General features: G+C 40.4%; 1 protein-coding gene across 15 annotated transcripts in view; it reads right to left on the bottom strand.

The window, feature by feature from the left end:
- Positions 1-6,093: 6,093 nt before the first annotated feature.
- Positions 6,094-19,567, bottom strand: part of MCF2L (MCF.2 cell line derived transforming sequence like) — a 266,639-nt gene continuing 253,165 nt past the window's right edge. For 9 of the 15 annotated variants that reach the window (XM_073350166.1, XM_073350176.1, XM_073350250.1 and 6 more), the window contains exons 23-33: positions 18,908-19,000; positions 17,500-17,578; positions 17,256-17,322; positions 15,015-15,127; positions 14,437-14,529; positions 13,494-13,553; positions 13,065-13,139; positions 9,540-9,667; positions 8,722-8,834; positions 8,472-8,575; positions 6,094-8,351 (exon numbers count right to left, since the gene is read on the bottom strand). In XM_073350166.1, the coding sequence (XP_073206267.1) occupies positions 8,272-8,351; positions 8,472-8,575; positions 8,722-8,834; positions 9,540-9,667; positions 13,065-13,139; positions 13,494-13,553; positions 14,437-14,529; positions 15,015-15,127; positions 17,256-17,322; positions 17,500-17,578; positions 18,908-19,000 (1,005 nt within the window). In that variant the 3' untranslated portion in view covers positions 6,094-8,271. The other 6 variants (XM_073350186.1, XM_073350205.1, XM_073350230.1 and 3 more) reach the window with 6 other exon arrangements.

Raw genomic sequence — 19,567 nt, 5'->3', positions numbered from 1 at the left:
CACTTGTCAGGGGTGGAATAAGGAAATCGATTTTAAGAGCCCTTTAAGTTGAAATAAAGGGCTTCATTGTGTGGACGGGTGCAGGTTTACATTGATTTAACGCTGCTAAATTCGACCTAAAGTCCTAGTGTAGACCAGGGCTAAAACTGCTTCAAAATTTAGCAACCGGTTCCCAGGAACCACTGCATACCAGCTCCAGCTCACCACTGGGTGATCCTACAAGCCCCGTGTTTGGCATCTGAAGCACCAGAGGCTTGCAGGATCTCGTGGAACAAGTCATCCTGCCTCCTCTACTTCTCCTCCTCCTCATCTGGCTGAGCTGCTCCACTGGTGTAGATGGAGAGACCCTCAAGGCCACATTTCCAGCTGCAAAGATGCACAGACGTCCTCTTGTGAGTGCATTCACAAGATAAATGGAAACTTGCTATCCTGAACTCACTCCCCTTGAGTTCAGCACGCAAGTTCAAAGCACTACATTCGCATTTCTCCTTGGGATTCATAGAGCATGGTGGCAGTCCCAGCTATGGTGAGTACGGCCTAGGGGAAGTGGGTGAGTGGGGACAATAAGGTGGGGTGATACCTCACGGGCAAGAGTACATGTGGATAGGACAATTGAACTGAATACTGGAAAACAGTTTTCCACAGGCAGTGGTGATGTTAGCTGATATCTCACTCCTGAGGGTAACAGCTCGTGCAAGCATCCAGCTGCAGACTGGGTCCGTATGCTGCTAGCCTGTGTGCTGCATTGGGGCCTGCTGAAGTAATTGCTGACTGGCGTGGGAAAAGTGTCCTACCATGGCAGAAGAAATAAGGCAGCCCTCCCCGGAAATCTTTGGAGGAAGATTGCAGACTTACCTCCAGGAAAGTTTCCTCGAGATCTCTTCGGAGGATTCACAGGACATGCGAGTGCACATAAACTGTTCTGCATGGCCCCCTCTGCCTAACTGTACAGCCAGGGGAATGAGAAGCAGATAGTAACTCTTCCTCTCTTGGTTATTTCACTACTGCTTCTGGCATGATTATAAAAGAGTAAATGAACAGATGTGTCCCTGCAATATCAAAGCAAACTGCATACTTGCCAGAGGTTCCTTCCTCTGTATCAGCCTCGCCCACCCTGGACTGTAGGGACTGGCCAGAAGTCAAACAGGTCTTGGCTCACAGTGCTACTGGATTCCCCCAGTGGATTTTTGTTAGTCTGAAGTGTGGCCTAAAGAGACTGGCATCTAGCTCCAGTTCCATTAAAATGACATTGTTTTACTAAACACTTAAAAAAAAACAACTCACTCTGGCTTCTTGGAACTGAAATCTGTTATTTTGTGTTCAGTTTTTCCCCCTCATGGGTATGCTCCCCATCTTGTTAAGAGGGCAAAGGAGCTGCTAGCAACTTGTTTTTAAAGAATCACTGTCAAGGTTCCTTCCCCACTCTGAACTCTAGGGTACAGATGTGGGGACCTACATGGAAGACCCTCTAAGCTTATTGTTACCAGCTTAGGTTAAAACTTCCCCAAGTACAAACTATTTTACCTTTTGTCCCTGGACCTTATGCTGCCAACACCAAAGTGTCTAACAAAAATAACAGGAGAAGTGCCCACTTGGAAACGTCTCCCCCTGAAAATATCCCCCCAAGCACTACACGCCCTTTCCCGGGGAAGGCTTTATAAAAATCCTCACCAATTTGCATAGGTGAATACAGACCCAAATCCTTGGATCTTAAGAACAATGAAAAAGCAATTAGGTTCTTAAAAGAAGAATTTTAATTAAAGAAAAAGTAAAAGAATCACCTCTGTAAAATCAGGATGGTAAATACCTTACAAGGTAATTAGATTCAAAACATAGAGCATTCCTCTAGGCAAAACCTTAAGTTACAAAAAAGACTCAAAAACAGGAATATACATTCCATTCAGCACAACTTATTTTATCAGCCATTTAAACAAAACAGAATCTAACACATACCTAACTAGATTGCTTACTAACTCTTTACAGGAGTTCTGACCTGCATTCCTGCTCTGGTCCTGGCAAAAGCATTACACAGAGAAGACCCTTTGTTCCCCACCATCCCTCCAGCTTTGAAAGTATCTTTTCTCCTCATTGGTCATTTTGGTCAGGTGCCAGCGAGGTTATCTTAGCTTCTTAACCCTTTACAGGTGAAAGGGTTTTTCCTTCGGCCAGAAGGGATTTAAATGTGGTTAGCCTTCCCTTTATATTTATGACAACCATATAGAGCAGAGAGCCAATATATGTTACATTAATTTTGCAAATAGACACTGTATGTTTAGAGATTTTAGGGCAGACATATTCAAACATATACAAACAGTGGGTTGAGCTGTATCACCGGAGCACTGCTGCCTTCTGAGATACATCATAGTCCTGGATAATGTCACAACTCCACAAAACTTGATCTTAATAAAGCTTTTTGTTGCCAAAAAACATTTGCTGTTAAACTGTTTTAAAACACAATCTACTTCCCCTTGCAGCTGTCATGTCCTGTTAATCCTTGAGCTTCTCTCACTGTAATGCTTTTGTTGCTAAATTAACTCAATGGCAGCCCTTTCAGAGACATTTTACAGATAACGTTAGGACTCTCCTGATGAAAGGGGTATTAGTGAGAGGTACCAGAATTTCTTACATGTACTGGTTCTCTCCCTTTTACCCCCCGCCCTTGTACTGTTAGTACTTAACTGGTCTAGTATTTGTATAAGAAGTGGGCTCAAGCTGAAAAATACAGATCTGGACTATGAACACTCCAAAATTGGGGGCCTGAGGGGGAGAGGGGGTGTTCAAATCTGGGATTTGGTTTGAGCCCATCTCAGATGTGATCTACACATTAATAAAAATTTTGGCCAATCCTTGAGTTTCAATTTTACATATTCAAAGCTCTGTTCTGAATCCACCTTGTTAGTTTTTTTTCTGGAAAAGACCCTAAACTTCTAGGCATATGTATGCATTTGCTTCTGGCTTGGATCAGGCCAAATTCTTAGGATGGTGGAAATCTTGAGAGAACAATTTGACCAGATTTCCAACTACTGCCAATCAAAGTCATGTGAGAAATGATTGAGAGATTTTGATGCCATTTAAAAAAAGTCAAACACAACGCTGCCGAATAAAGTGAACAGCATATCTCGGGCCCTGTTTCTAACTGAATGTAATTTTACACATAATATTGCAATAAGATGCTTTTAAAAGGTCTGAAAGGTCCTAACTTTTTTTCTGAAATTGACTGGTCAGTGATAAATTCTAAAAATAATTAGATAAAAATTGAATTAAAAGCAGGTTTCTGAAAGTTCCCTAGAACAAAACAAATAGAGCGAAGTTAATATCTCTGGCAAAAGACCTTAGGTTAGTCTCATGCAGCAGCTGTCCCTTATCCTTTCAAGCTGTTTGTGAAGGGCAGAGATCACTTACCAAGCACTCTACTATAACAGCTCTGAAAATTGCTTCTCCATTGGAAGCCATAACATGGCCTTTCTATTCCTTGTTTATGGATCCCCAAGAGAGCATCTTGGTCTCCTTATCCTGACAGAAAAGGCCTTTTTCTCTATGCACAATATTGACACAATCATCACATGCTAAATAATAAACATATTGACTATAGTCAACATAAATGGATTCCCACCTTAGTTTGAGCTGTATCCAACCTTCCACCCCACCTGTCTCCCACAGATGAAAGCCTGAACAAATGGAGCTATTTCAACATCTTAGGTATTTCTAGTGCACCCATCGATTGCATTTAGGTAGTACAGTCTCTAGATGGGACTGACACCAAAGTCTTGAAGGTCAACAAACTCCGCTTTGTTACAGTGAATGGGAGAAGCAAATTCCAGATCTGAAAGCACTTGGCCTCATCTACACAAATCTAATCTTAATTTTTGTGTCTACATTTATGGAGGGAGGTAGTGTTCTCAGGTAGCCCTGATGCATATCAGATAGGACTTTACACCATACTTCAAAATAAACCCCTTAGATAGCACCTAGAAGAAGGTTGAAAGCCAGTGTAGTCTTTGAAGAATTGGAGATTGATTATCTGAAAGGTTAGTTTAATTCAGTGAATATAGTTCTACACAGTACAATAAACTCATCCTGAAGTCTTCCCTGGGATCCCAGCTTTGTACCCACTAGAGGAGAATGCTTCTACTTTGAGCCAGTTATCTAGAATACAGGAAACATGAAAAGAAATGACGGTGTTTACAGTGGGAAATGAGTTAAATAGTTGTCTCTGTCATTATTTAAAGTTCTGTATAAAAACATGATTTTTTCCACATTCCACTGGACTAAAACTGGCCTAGGAACATGTTTCTTTAATGCCGTAGAATCCATGTTGTGGCTGCCATTCTGTAGCTCAGGAGCATTGGACTCTCTTGGAGCCCATTACTGGGGCTCTCTAATTGGTTACACAGAGGCCACTATTGAGTACACAAGATACGCTCTTTGATCCAATGGATCGAAGTGTTGCCTTGGCAGCACATCCAGTGTGGATGCGGGAGAAAGAGGGCATGAAATTAAACCTGGCTTTGTCACATGGCAGCGGTTGGCCACAGGTCTAGCCCAGAATACCTCATTTTAGTGTAAAATCACATCCTGCCTTCCAATACCTAGACACAGTGGGGTGCCCTGAAGATATCATTAACTCTTAGAGCACTAAAGTATACTCCTCTTCAGATGCTGTAAATTAGAGTTTAGCACCCAATCTCTCCTACCTATCAGGCAGCTATCATGACAGGTATAAGGAGGTGGCGGCATGGGACCTCCACCTTCCTCAAGATACACTTCTCAATGGTGACCCTCCATGACGATTTCGGGAATTTGTCTATGTACAACTTATGAATTCTGGTTGTTATGAATTTATTGTATCTGGGAATGTCTCTGTGTGGATGTGGAATTAAACATTTGCTGACATGGGTTGCAGTACAGTACCTCCCAGAACAGGGACAATGTAGAATCATTAACAACTGTGTGCTGACCGAACAATGGGTGTGCTAAGGAGATTGGCTGAAGCTAGTTTTTGCAACTAGTCTGCAGGGAGGGGAAGTGGACAGAGTGGAAAATTCCCAAACAGTACAAAGATGACAAAGCAGGGCTTTAAAAAGGACCCATGGGAAGAAGAAAGGAAAAAGACTTTTGGAGACACAGGAAGCATTCGGACAAGAGATAAGCAGGCTTTCATAGCAACGGGGCGGTCTGGATTAACCACAGGATGAGCCAAGATCAGAAAGAGCTAGCTACAGGAGACAGAGGGGTGGCAAGATTATGAAGAGAAGCCATGTGCAGGAGAGGGAATCTGGCTCTGTCTATGTGAAGAAGAGGACTCTGCCCAAGTTCAAAGAACTCTGCAGAGTGGTGAAGAATCTGAGCCAGGGAAATGCACTGAGGTATATTTGTTATTTTGTATAGCTCTGTGTATTTCTCATGCTACTAAGTAAAGAGTAATAGAGACTGTGCAAAGTCTGTCTGTAGGTTTTCACTACTGTGTATCCCTGAAGAGGTAAACTGTAAACCCGAAAGCTCACACCTTTGGTGGGATCCTGGGGAGTACGCACTGGATGCGGGGGAAGCTAGGGGAAGATGACACTGCTTCCAGGAACTAGGCAACTGGGCTTCACTGTCCCCCCTGCCAGTCATACCAGTCTGGTGAGTGTCCAGCAGGGGGAACTCAAACAGATCTGTGAAAGACACCCCTTCCACTCCCCAAAATTAAACCAAACCAAACATTTGCAACAAGCAGCCAAGAAATCTGGCTGCTGTCAAGCCAATCTGGCAGCATCTTAAATTTATTATCCAATCATCAGGCTGGTCCCATCTCCCCAGCCCTGTGGAAGCGACGGACAGTTGGAAGAGCAAACCAGGGGAGAAGTAGGAATGGAATTCTGAAAGGTGGATTAAAAGAAGGGAGCAAAAGGTTTGGACAAACAAAGGTGATCTTTCAAAAGCCTCATTCTGTGGAATTGTGAGGGCTACTCAAGAAGGTGTTAACTTGGCTTTTGGAGCCAGCCATTACAGCCCTGTTGGGTCCTACTGAGGTATTTATGCTCTTATATGACGCACAGCACAATAGTGTCTGAGCACCTTGAGACAATAAAGCAAACAGCACCTCCATATTGAGGACATCTAGCAAGAAATGCTGAAATTTATTCATCAAACTTTCATACATCCAATAAAGACCTCTGATTTTGTACGTATAATTTACAACAGCTGTAGAAAAGGAAACTGAAATGTGCTGTATTAAAGTGCAATGGTGTATAGAAGATCACAAAAATAATGGAAAGGATGCTGCAATGAGACAGCTGAAAGAACACAGTCTCATTATAGGACTGTTTGAGAGCAATATATTTAAGTAAATTATGTTACAGATCATTTACAAAATAACTTACAAATAAGAAGGCAAACCAATATCTCTGCACATTGCTATTTCATTATCACATATCAGGCTAAACGGTCCTGGCCAGCACAGTTTAGTATAGGATATTTAAGAAGGAACAGATGAATCCTTTTTTGGAAAGGATGCATAAAGTAAAAACCCTGACCAGCCTTCATACTGCACTATTGCAAGAAACCGAAGTATTTATGAATTGTAAAGTGACACATTTTCAGCAGCATGAAGACTATAAATACATCTTTTACACTGATATTATATATATATATATACACACACACACACAGACACATACATATTTATATATACATTTATGCACTGGCCACAGCCAGCTGTATTTTGATTGTAACTGGGACAGAAATCACTTCTGGAAACTAGAAAAGTAAGATAATTCTTTTGAGGCATTTCTCTTTTAGCTGTTCGCATGATAGAGAGTAAAATCAAGATTTCTTATATTCAGTTAGACTTCTAGGTGCGGAGCACCAGCAGCTCCCATTGACTGCAATAGCAGCTCACTGCGCTCAGTGCTTCTGAAAATTAAGCCCTCAACACTCCAGATTATTTTAAGTAATACAGTACACAGACCAGGAAAAAATGATATTCCAGTATAAGCAAAAAAAAAAAAAAAAAAAAATCAAAATTGATGCACTGTTTGCATTGGTAAGGCTGAACTGCAAAGAATATCTGAGGAGGTGATAATTTACAGCATTTACATTATACCCTGAAAAACTGTATGTTTATGATTTCCCTCCCTTTAAAAAAAGGATTTAAAATATTTGTCCGCAACGTAGTCCAGATCTTTTTAAAATAAAGTAATTGCCCTCACCCTCCTATTTTATAGAAAAAATATACAATTGTTTAGATTTTTCCATCCTTTTGAGTAAATCTACAAACATACATCCTTAGCTAAAAGGTTCAGGTTTCTAATCCTCACAATAAATCTTCAGCATTAGGAAAGCTCTTGAGCTATATAGTGTAGCTGGCATAGTTTCATTTGCCTGTAACCATCTTCTAACTGTTAGAGCTGAAGATAACCACATTGTATTACAAATCATTAAGAAATCACTTAAGTAATACAAACATTTTGTGTTTCAATGTGTACCTTAGTAATGAAAAATAATTTTGTATCAAAGATGCTATTAAATTGCCAGTGTTATGTAAACACAGTGATTCTTGGTAAAGGACTTGGTTCAGAGGCCAAAATACCTCAAAAATGGCCATTGGGCACACAGTAAAAAATGCTGGAAAAGATAAAAGAGTCTTTTCTTTTGATGCTATTGTGGTCAGTGAATTGTCCATTTCTTTTGCACCACAGCCTGTGAAGATGCATTTTACTGCAGAAAGCACCGTGCTAAAAATTCAAGACAAGATAATGGCTGGACCTACAATTAATTCCCGGTTATTGTAAAAGAGACTCCATATACTGCATTAACCCAGAAGTATCCTTACAGGAAGGTTTTTGGAAGAGTGAACTGTAAACTCAGATTTCTTATCCTTATTTCTATATTATACATTTTTTTTATTTCATTATTTTACAATAGGATTTACCACAGAGGAACACATTCCTGTCTCGTCCTGTTCTTCTTCTGGTTGTGATTAAATGGTGTGTCTGTAGAAATTTGATGGCAATACCCCTGGGAAAACTTATGTTGAGATTCAGACTTCAGATCAGAAGCTTCTAGAAGATCCCATTTCAGATAATTTACTTTTCTTTATAATCTCAGACTCCACATACTTTTCACTGACCTCTTCCTAGGGTTGGCTCTGTAAATCACCATTTAAAACATGAGACAGGCAACACACACATGCTGGATCTCCATTTCAGTCCAACGTTCAAAAGTCTGCACAAGATGCTGGAAGTTCACAGGTGACTTGGGGAAACATTAGCATTAGCCCTTGATGTCTCAGAAGCTGGTGCTGCCAGCATTGCAACTTTCATTGTAACTTGATGATGAACTCAAAGTACTGCACCCAGTGCCTGATTCTGGAGTAGGAGGGAAAACAAATCACAAGAAACATGCTATGTCATTTGTTCTTTCAAAATGCTCACTATATAAATGTTTAGCTAAACTGACCATTGCCACATTTACAGTTACTCTCTTACCAGAGCTGCTTAAAGACTGAGCTGATTTTGAGTTGCCAATGAGCATCAATAAATTGTTGGCTGGCACCAAACCTTCTTTCCCGGTGCTCAGATTCTTCACATACCTAAGAAAAGAATTTTACTGTCAAACTGTTTACATTTTTTAAAATATGCTCTTTATACACACACAGAAATTCTTCAGAGTATATGACATCAAAATTGATGAGGTACTTGTGTGCATTTTCAAGCAGCTACGTGCAATTTTCCATACCAAAGTCTGTCCTCCCCTTCACGGATCAGCTGAACAAGGTCTCCACTTTTCACTGCAAGATCTTCAGAACCTCCTTTGTCATAATCAGTCACAACAGTGTATTTACCAGGAGTCTAAATGCACAGAAGGAAAAACAAACAAATTAAACTGTACAGTAAAAATAATAGATATTAAGCAGATATTGACTTTTGTACTGCTGGGGTAATTTGTTTTTTTTTAAAACTACAGTGAAGCCGAGGTGAATATTTACTTTGAGGGACAATAAACCTTGCTATTCACCCAAAATGTGAAGTCAATATATGTATTCTCATAAACAGCCTGAATGGCTTCCTGAGAAACATCTGTACCTCTCTCATTATGTCAATGAATTAAAAAAAACCAAAAAAACGCCCTCAACCCTCATTCAGGTTCTAAACAGGAGATTAAATTTAAAGTCCAGAAAAAGCTTAGGTGAACCAGTCAGTGAACCAGAGATTTATATATGTGATTTCATTGGATAATATTGCTTTCTAACTCACTATTATTCATTAAGGCAGTAAACAATAGACACCTGTGTTACTTTTCACAGTTCTTTGGTATGTAATATAAACAACTGCAGATGCTATGAGTCCAAATGACAAAAAACTTTCACAAGGTACTTATGCAAGTGCAACCTTAAATTGAAATTTTGCCTGATTAAGGACTTCAAGCCTGGGGTTATTTATTTATTTATTTATTTTGCTGCAAGTTCCAGCAAAATTCCCATGTACTAGATACTTTTACTATATTAATTAGAGATACAAATTTCACTAAATTGGTCGGAAAATATTTCTGGTTACCAGCTTCATCTCTCCTCCCCCTTCTCCTTCTTCTTCCTCTGCATCTGATGAATTAAGTGGGTCCTCAGCACTAGACCAACCATCATTTTCTTCAGAGGCATCAAGTGAATGAGATGTTTTAGCCCAACCTGGGGAAACAAATAGCCTATAGTTATCAACTTTGTGAAAATATCCCAGAAACAAGAAAAACTCCCACTGACTTCAATGAGACCAGGATAGCACCCAAAGTCTGTAATAGTTACTTACATATCAAGTAGAAATAGGAGGAAAATGTTAGGTGGGGAAATATTTATACCCTTGGGGCCAAATTCATTGCTGGCATAAGCTGGCACAATTCCTGTGAAGTTGTGCTATTTTATGGCAGTGGTGAATTTGGGCCTTAATGTTTTTAAAAAGAAAATAAGCAGAAAAGAAAAAGTCCCTCTGTTTTTTACATACACACACACACACACAATAGGTATATGGCTGTTTTTCTTGGGAGGCAGTAGAAACAGAAATTACTTCCAATTCATGTGTTGCTGAGGGCTGGTGGGTAGGTGTGACATCATCAAAGAAGCTTAACTGGATAATTAGAAGATGGCAATAGTGGTCTGATTTTCCAAATTGCTGAGCACCTGCCATTCCCATTGAAGTCACTGAGTTCAGCACCTTTTCTTTTTGCTGATCTGATGAGGAGTACTTGTGGCACCTTAGAGACTAACAAATTTATTTGAGCATAAGCTTTCGTGAGCTACAGCTCGCATCACATCCGATGAATTGAGCTGTAGCTCACGAAAGCTTATGCTCAAATAAATTGGTTAGTCTCTAAGGTGCCACAAGTCCTCCTTTTCTTTTTGTGGATACAGACTAACGTGGCTGCTACTCTGAAACCTGTCATCAGGTCAGGTTGCTATTGTTCAAAGCCAAACTGGGGTGACAAACTGCACAGTAATACTAAGAGAATTCATCATGATTAAAACTGTTGCAGTGACCACCCCAGGAACAAAGACGTATTTATCACATTGTAAAGTGTTACTATTTTTCCCATGACGAGTAATTCAGGCTAACCCATTTCACTTATTTACAATGCTGAATCACATCCAGGGTGCACAACTCGCCGTTCCAAATAAAAATCAAACTAAGGTTGCTTTTCACTGAGGTCAGCAGGTCCTTAAAAAAACCCAAAGTAACCACAAACATATGCATGTGGTTCTCAATCATAAAAGCAAATCATGATAAAACAGATTAGGAAAGTTTCAGAATTCGTCTTTTATGATAAATTTCTGTTCAGGACAAACAGTTATATCATTAATACCCAGTGAAAAGAATGACAGGAGGAACACTCCCCAAGCCAACTCTAAATATAAAAGCACGATAATAATCACTTATACTTGGGGGGGGGGAACCCAGAATTTTTGCTTTCCATGGAATCTGTGAGGCAGTTTCTATTTCCTGCACCACTGGACGATACATGTTACAAAACGTCTTCTAGTACTAGCAGAGTAAAAGCCAGACCAATCTCTAATCCACAGCACACCAAAAACATAGGTTCATGTGGCCCAGAACTGATACTTTACCTTGCCTGCGCTGGGCTGCTGGTAGAAGATTAGAAGTACTGACCCATTTGGCCCTGTCCAATGCTAATACTGAACTTGCATCTGTGAAAGAACTGAGTAATAAGTTCCTGCTTCATTCCACTCAAATTTCATTTTTAGCTTAAAAGTTACCTTTATTGCTGGGCTTGTGGAGATGCAACTAGAACCCTTTTCATTCTTTTTAAATAAAAAAAGAACCCACAATATAATAGAGGAAAGTAATTTTGCTGTCTGTCCCTGGTCCTCAATTCTGCCAGGCTATCATTTATAAAAACAGAACAAAAAAAAATACACACAAAAAAACAGGGGACTAAACTTGGTGTTTGCCAATTATCACTGCTCATATGTTGCATCCTGTTTCTCCCACTCTATCCTGTCTGTTTTAGATGCTAAATTCTTTGCGGGGCATGGACTACTTCTCATCATGTGTTCATACAGTGCCCAGCGCTACTGGGCCCCAAATCTTGGCTGGGGTGCTAGACACTGCGGGAATTCAGATAACTGTAGCATTACCATTCATGAAGGGTAGCATTCAATTTAAAAAATAAGAAACAGTCGAAAGTGATTCTGCATCCATGTTGGGGAAAAACACAAAAGCTCACAGAATTTCCAAGAGTGATTTCCTATTACTTTCAGGCAGCACTAGCCCAATGCTGACAAAACACCAAACGAGAAAAAAAATGCCCTTTTCCCCCCGAAGAACTTTCTACCTGAGGAACCTTAGAAAGGAAGCAAAAGAAAAAGGCAGAGAACCTATGAGAAAAGAGATTGCTAGCAAGGAAATCAGGAGGAGGATATAATTCAGTTACAGGGCCTGATTTTTATTGAACTTGCACCAGTTTTACACCAGTCATTTCAACTGAGTGGCACAGCCCATCTATCCTCCCAAGGCTTTGGTGGGAAGAGGGAAGGCGAAGTGGTGGAAAGGAAAAAATGGGGACAGAGGTGCGCGACAGGGGGGGATGGCAGGACGTTTTAAATTTAATTTAGTTTCTTGGTTATTTTCTTTCTCAAATCAACAGTCTATTCAAGGATTGTATATGAAATCTTTGTTGGGAGCTCAGGGTATGCAGCTTGTATTATAATGGTACAAATGGAAATGAACAAACTTAATTTCTTCATAGGACAGAGAATCTCAATGATATAACAGTATCATTGTCTGAGTGTTTTCTAAGGTACATGCTTTCTAAAAACATGGCTGTAGGATCTAACTCACACCCAAATATATGAATTAAACGTTTCTTTTTCATCAAAAAGCAGAAGCTGTCACGTGAACTGGGTTTGGATTATCTGAGCCACCAGGACAAAATCATTTTCTCTCCAAACCCAGATAGAGTTCTACAGAGCATAAGGTACTGGACTGGACATCCATTTTCCCTTCTGACTCTGCAACAGACTCCCACAGGATTGTCTGCACCTCTCCCTGCATCTTCTCAGGGAACCCCCCTCTTAGAGTTCCCATTTCCTTGCAAAGACTCCTGAGCAAAACTTTTCTTCTTTGTAATATCCTCGAAGTCCAGACCTTTCATATTAGCTGGGAAGTCTAGCAGGTTTGGCTGGTTTCCTACAGAGCTCAGATGTCACAGACCTTCAGATTCCACATGCATAGAGGTGGCGTACACAGTCAGAGTGCATTGAACACCCCACAGTATAGGCAAAGTGAATGCTGTTGGATAATGCCACACCCAAAAGCCTGCAACACCAGCTGGGCTTTCACAGGCGGCATGGTTAAAGACAAAGGTTGAAGAAACCTTGGAAAGTGGGGTTTGGAAGAAGAGTGTGGCTGTAGGGGAAATATTGCCTGAGAGTACAAGAAGGGTGTGGAACCAGTATCATGACAATACTGTTGTGCACACACTGTCGTATGCACACCCACACTTATTTGATATTAATATTACATTAGACATCTATGGCTTATTGTGGAGTACAAAAGGTGATATCATCACTCTACCTCTTAAACCAAAAGGAGTTGGATCACTCTTTACTTCATGTCGTTTAGCTTTTTTGTCAGGGCTGGTAGGAGAAGCTGCAGTAGGATGAATAGGCAAAAAACACAGAAGAGAGATATTGAAGAACCGGAAAAAACAGAATAGGTAGATTGCATGCTAAGTACCTTTGAGTTTACACTGGAATATAGTAAATGGTTCCTGATTAATCTAATTTATTTTAGTTGCCATTGATTGATTATAACAAAAGGAATTAATTTTTTACATCCATTATGTGCTAAATTGGCAAGACATTTTTACAATTAAGGATACAAATATATGATTTTTTTTCTAAAAACTGTAAATCAACAGAATACAGTTAATCTGCATTTTAGGTGCAAACATTATATGAACATGATCATTTTATTTTGGCAAAACTAATTCTACATCAGTACCTGGTCCTGTCAGAAGGATCATTGGCAATGTCTGGTTTTTAGCAGTAGGAGATGGAGTTTCTGTCAAGGCAAGCATGGAATATTAGTGCTTACCTTATATGTGCTTTAGACATACTATGCTGATACAGTCTCCAGAAAGAACTCAAAGGTAATCAGGGTTTAAAAAGACATGTTAAGAGGGTGCTTGAAAATCATGTGTTCTACTATTTGTCGTCATATTAGTGCAATGCAGACTATTTAAAGGGAGTCAATCAAAGCAAGAAGGACTTTACAATTCTACAAATGCATTTATTTGGCAGCAGGAAGCAAAAACTGAAGACCTCTTTTGAAAAGAACTGAATTCTTATTTCCTTATATCCTTGAAAATAGCAACACCCTTTGCACAGCCTTGCATTAAGTACAGCAAATTTGATTAATAAGAAGTTAAGAAGAAAACGCTTCTAACAAAACATTGGTTCCCTACTGGTTATAACAACCAGATCAGATTCACTGAAGGTGGAGCATGGTGCTGCTCATTCACTCTGAGGGTAGGCAAAGGAGGTTTCCACTGCTACCCTCCTTCAGTGTTCCCACTGGAGATGAGCAGCTTAAACTCTTTCTGGGGACTCCATGGAGGGAACTGATGTGTACATAAACTGGATTCAGCACTCCCCCCATGTCACTCTGACCACTCCACCGTCCTGGCTAGCACCATGCCCTAAAACACCCCATCACCAAGTGCAATGTAGATTATAGGCTCTTGGTACGGTCTACCTCCCACAGTGGACTTTCTACCTCAGGGCCCTTTGGCCAGGGTCTATGATAGCAAAAAACAACTTAAACTTAGGAGAGGAACTAAGCAATATATCCCTATCTGTGTGTATATATTCACACAGAAACACACCCACGATAGACCAACTACAGCCTTGCTTGGAAAACAGGATCTAGCTTGTTAAAAAATTACCTTTCTGACTTTTCAGGTTAGTAAAGCCCTGAAGTGTAAAGCGCTTTTTTGAAAGTGCAGAGCATTCTGAGGTAGAACTAATTACTGTATCATCTACAAATGAAGAAAGAGATGGAAAGAAAGAAAGGGGAGAGACACATGAAAAGGTCAAGGCAAAATCATCCAACACTATGCCAGGGAACTAGCATTTTGAGGGAGAAATAAAAGACAGGAAGTTCATGCATTGCAAAAGAATCCAAGCAACAGTTTATCACCTCTGTGCAGACCTTTACATTTAAAAGTGGTCTAGCAGCTGAACTCAGTGATGGGAACCAAATCACAGAGGAATAAAGGGCTCTTCATCAGAACACTCTCGGCAGGGTTTTAAGAGAGTTTTGAGGTAGTATCAAGACATTTGTCCTGTAAAAGAGAAATCTGGGAAACAAATCAAATCTGCAGGGTCTATCTACAATGCTGGCCCTGCAACAAAAAACCCCCAAAAGCATACTCCTAGCTCTCGCTTTACATTGGACACTCTCCATTCCCCCTTGGTAAGGTACTATACGTCCATGGATAATTTAACTGTAACTGAGACTCACCTTTGCCTTTCTCAGGGTACTTTGGTGCTACTGAGGTGACACAACCTTCTGGACTTGTGGGATCAGTTTTTCTCTCTTCTAGTTTGACCGTTCTTCCCTGATTCCTTGAAGGACTGTTTATCAGAAGAAAATTAAGACAATAAACCTCCTGTAGTTCTAAGTCTGAACAGGGATGGCAGATATCTGTCCCTTCTGCAGGCCACAAGGCTGCTTTTACTCCTTCCTGCAGACATGCATGCTGAAGACTGTGCATGGACCACAGCTTCTGCTCCCTGGAAAGCTAGGATGGGGACTGTCACCCAATAATTGCAGCCGTGTGTGTTACGGTTGCTGCTGTGGCTGAGAAAGGATTCAGGACTCCTCCCCCACATGCCCCTAATCTGGTGATCTCTGCCTTAGCAGAGCCCTGAACATCCCGTCTGCTAAGAATGATGGAGAGGAGTCAGCTTGCTAGCTGACTCCACTGGGCAGACAGGCAAGTGATGAAGGAGGAAACACAAATGGAGTTGTGGAGCCAGAAGGGGTTCCCATCTCAATGTTAGATTCCAGAGTGGGGAGGAGAGGGCTGTCTCTAGAACCCTGTATATCTGGCACATTTTCCTTGTGGGCCAAGGTCCCCATCTTTCTGCCCCCTCTGTTCCACTTGCAGAGGGGAAAGGGGTAGGACTCAGAGCGAGCTGAGTCCTGGGGAGTAGGCTGAAGAGAGCCTGTCACTAATTCATAGATATTTTGGTCAGAAGGGACCATTATGATCATCTAGTCTGACCTCCTGCACAACGCAGGCCACAGAATTTCACCCACCACTCCTGTGAAAAACCTCTCACTTATGTCTGAGCTATTGAAGTCCTCAAATTGTGGTTTAAAGATTTTAAGGAGCAGAGAATCCTCCAGCAAGTGACCCGTGCCCCATGCTACAGAGGAAGGCGAAAAACCTCCAGGGCCTCTTCCAATCTGCCCTGGAGGAAAATTCCTTCCCGACCCCAAATATGGCGATCAGCTAAACCCTGAGCATATGGGCAAGATTCACCAGATACTACAGAAAATTCTTTCCTGTGTAACTCGGATCCCACCCCATCTAATATCGCATCACAGGCCATTGGGCGTATTTACCATGAATATTTAACTACCAAAACCATGTTATTCCATCATACCATCTCCTCCATAAACTTATCGAGTTTAATCTTAAAGCCAGATAGATCTGTTGCCCCCACTGCTTCCCTTGGAAGGCTATTCCAAAACTTCACTCCTCTGATGGTTAGAAACCTTCTTCTAATTTCAAGTCTGAACTTCCTGGTGGCCAGTTTATATCCATTTGTTCTTGTGTCCACGTTGGTACTGAGCTTAAATAATTCCTCTCCCTCTCCAGTCTTTATCCCTCTGATATATTTATAGAGAGGAATCATATCTCCCCTCAGCCTTCTTTTAGTTAGGCTAAACAAGCCAAGCTCCTTGAGTCTCCTTTCATAAGACAAGTTTTCCATTCCTCGGATCATACTAGTAGCCCTTCTCTGTACCTGTTCCAGTTTGAATTCATCCTTCTTAAACATGGGAGACTAGAACTGCACACAGTATTCCAGATGAGGTCTCACCAGTGCCTTGTATAACGGTACTAAAACCTCCTTATCCATACTGGGAATACCTCTCCTGATGCATCCCAAGACTGAGTTATGGGTTATATGGTAGAGCCCGTAAACCCTGCACTAAAACCAATTAAATGCCTCGTGAATGATAGCGTGGGTGATGGGTGGGTAGTGCCCCCCCTCTGTGTCAGTGTAATAAAAGTTGTGGCCTGCTGTTTAAAATCCACATGTTAGTTGTCATTTCACTGCTGTGTCCAAATCAAAGATGAATAGCACTTTTTTCTTTGTTTCTTGGAGTTTAATATACAAATTTTTACAATAATATATAATAAATAATGCTATATTCTGGGCGCACGCAACCTGGTCTGCTTTGGCACGTATAGGTGTACTAGACTGAGCTATTTTCTAGTTCATGCCACTGCTATTAGCTCTTCATTTAAAACAATATGTAAAAGTTCAAAAGCTATTTAAACCCCATGTCTGTACTTCTACAGTGGTAGAAAAGCAGCAGCACCAAAGAAAAATTAAGAAGTAAAATGTATAGTAGGAGGCCAAGTGGACAAAAGAACTACAGATGAACCTCACCGGTAAGCCTAATGTATTTTGTAACTATCTGCTAGGTCTTAGGCCACCAAATTGATTCGACGACGTATTTACTTACCTTGTACAAGTTGAGGCAGGTACAGGTAAACTGTGTGTCTGTTCTAGTGTTCTGTGCTGACTAGCTTCTGCAAGGAAGAAAAATACCTATCAAAATAACTTATTTGAACTTGGAGCCTTTCTATTTGAACTTGGAGCCTTTCTATTCAGAATTTTCTTACAAACCAGATGTATAGAATGGGGTTTCCAGTACAAAACTGCACTGTGTAGAATGGAGAAGGAAAAAGATAAAGAGAATGTTTTACCTCTGCATGCCTGCAGTTGGCTAGTTAACACTTTTCTAATTTCATTTACCCAGGTAGCTTTAATTTCAGGGGTTGGTGCCTATCACAAAAAAGAAACCAGTGATCAAATATTGAAAGTTAGTTTCACTAAACAGTGCATGCAAAAACACACCTAGGAAGAGCCCTAAAGAAAAGATAAACAGAACTTTCTCTCAGGGTCTTGGGGGAAGGGGAGTTATTTTAAGTTTTTAGCTGGGGGGCGGGGACTGGAGCTTTTGTCACGGTCATAGAAACTTCATTTCTCTAATGAGAAAATTAACAAGACTTTTTTTTTTTAATGCTAATTGTTTTTGTGAAATGTTGGGAATCTTATATTTTTCATCATAAAGGCCTGGATTTTGCACACACACACATGCTGACTTTTACATGCCTGAGCAGTGTCACTGAAGTCAATGGGTAGCTCAGGTGTGTAAAGTTAAGCACATTTGTAAGTTCTTGCAGGATCAGGGAATAAATTCACACAGTTTTACTCCACTTTTCGGTCAATGACATCGGAACTGTGTCACAAAACGATTGAGTTGCAAGCTGTAGATTAGTAGGTTATCAAATGAGACAACGCTTATTTTCTCTCTCTCTCTTTTTTTTTTTTTTTTTAAAAGAAGGAGTGCCTCTTCTGTTTAAAGTACATTCTGCATTCACCTGTGTGTGTGGGTTCTAGTCTCCTCTCATTATACCAGTACACAGTAATACAGTAAAAACCCATTACACCTTGTAACATCTTACATATTGTGTCCCAAAAAGCTTTATAGTGTTGATTTACTTCCATAATTTAACAGAAGAAGAGAGAAACTAAGAATTATATTTTTCTGTCTTTCTCTTTCCTGTCTTTCTGCTGAATGGCTCCTATTACGGTCAGTGGGCCAAACCCTCAGCTGGTGTAAACTATTGTAGCTCCATTGACTTCAACTAAGTAGTGATTTGCACATATTGAGGATCTGGTTTCATGAACCTTACACACATTCACAGACCTTTATGCATGAACATGAAAAATGCTTCACCAGGCACTTTTTTTGTGAATCTGGATTGTATAGTGATGTATATAGGCTCCATTTACTTCTCTTATTGGACGTTGGAAAGCATTACTGGTTCATACCCAAACCAGAAAAGAGTCTCACAGGTTTTAATCCTCTTCAGGCTACACAAGACTTGCTGCAAGTCTCTACTTAGGCTCCTTGTCCAAGTGACATTTCTAAGACTGAAATAATAATTTCTGTGAATAGGAGCAATACTTCCAAACATACAGTAGGTATAGAAAGCACCTCACCATTTATTCTGTGTAAGTGCATGGCTCAGAAATTAAAAATGATTCGTACATAAAACAGAAATAAAAGCCAATGAGTTCATTTAAACTGAAGAGAAGCACCATTACCTGAATGATGTAAACTTCTTCCCTCGCATTATACCAGATTTCAAATTTCTTTGAGTCACCTTTAGCGTTCTCTGTTATTCCAACAGCTGTCATCTGGCAAACACAACAAACTGAAGTTGACATGCTTAATATCAATTAAAATAATGGTAACAGAAGCCCATTAGTCATCTCCTTTTATCCCAATACACTGAACCGTTTAAACTTATTCAGCAGAGTAATCTTTTCAGCACTGATCTGAGGTTTTGCACTCAAGACAAAAGAATATATTGATCATGTACAACCCGGGCATTATGCAGCTGAAGCAGGAGAGATTTAGGGCTTTACTCTCAGCTGTCACCGATGTGCCAGGATGAAAGGGGGGTTTCTGTAAATTAATCACGGCAGACCCATAATTTATCTCATATTTAAGGGCCAGATTTGGACACCCTTACATTTTGGATGACCTTATTCCCCCAGCAGTCCCAATTACCAATTTAATATGGGTAAGGGGATCACAATCTGGACTACATTAGGCTAATATGGTTTTGTAATCTCAAAACAGAAGATATTGGAGTTAAAAAAGGGAAGCTATGGAGAGATGGGGATGACAGGAAAGACACGGTAAATAGCATAAAAGGCAGAAATGATAATAATATTGGCCAGACTTGCTTCAAAGTGCAA

This window comes from Lepidochelys kempii, chromosome 1, assembly GCF_965140265.1.
Source record: "Lepidochelys kempii isolate rLepKem1 chromosome 1, rLepKem1.hap2, whole genome shotgun sequence".
Taxonomy (NCBI): domain Eukaryota; kingdom Metazoa; phylum Chordata; order Testudines; family Cheloniidae; genus Lepidochelys; species Lepidochelys kempii.
This window is presented reverse-complemented; position numbering and strand designations above follow the sequence as displayed.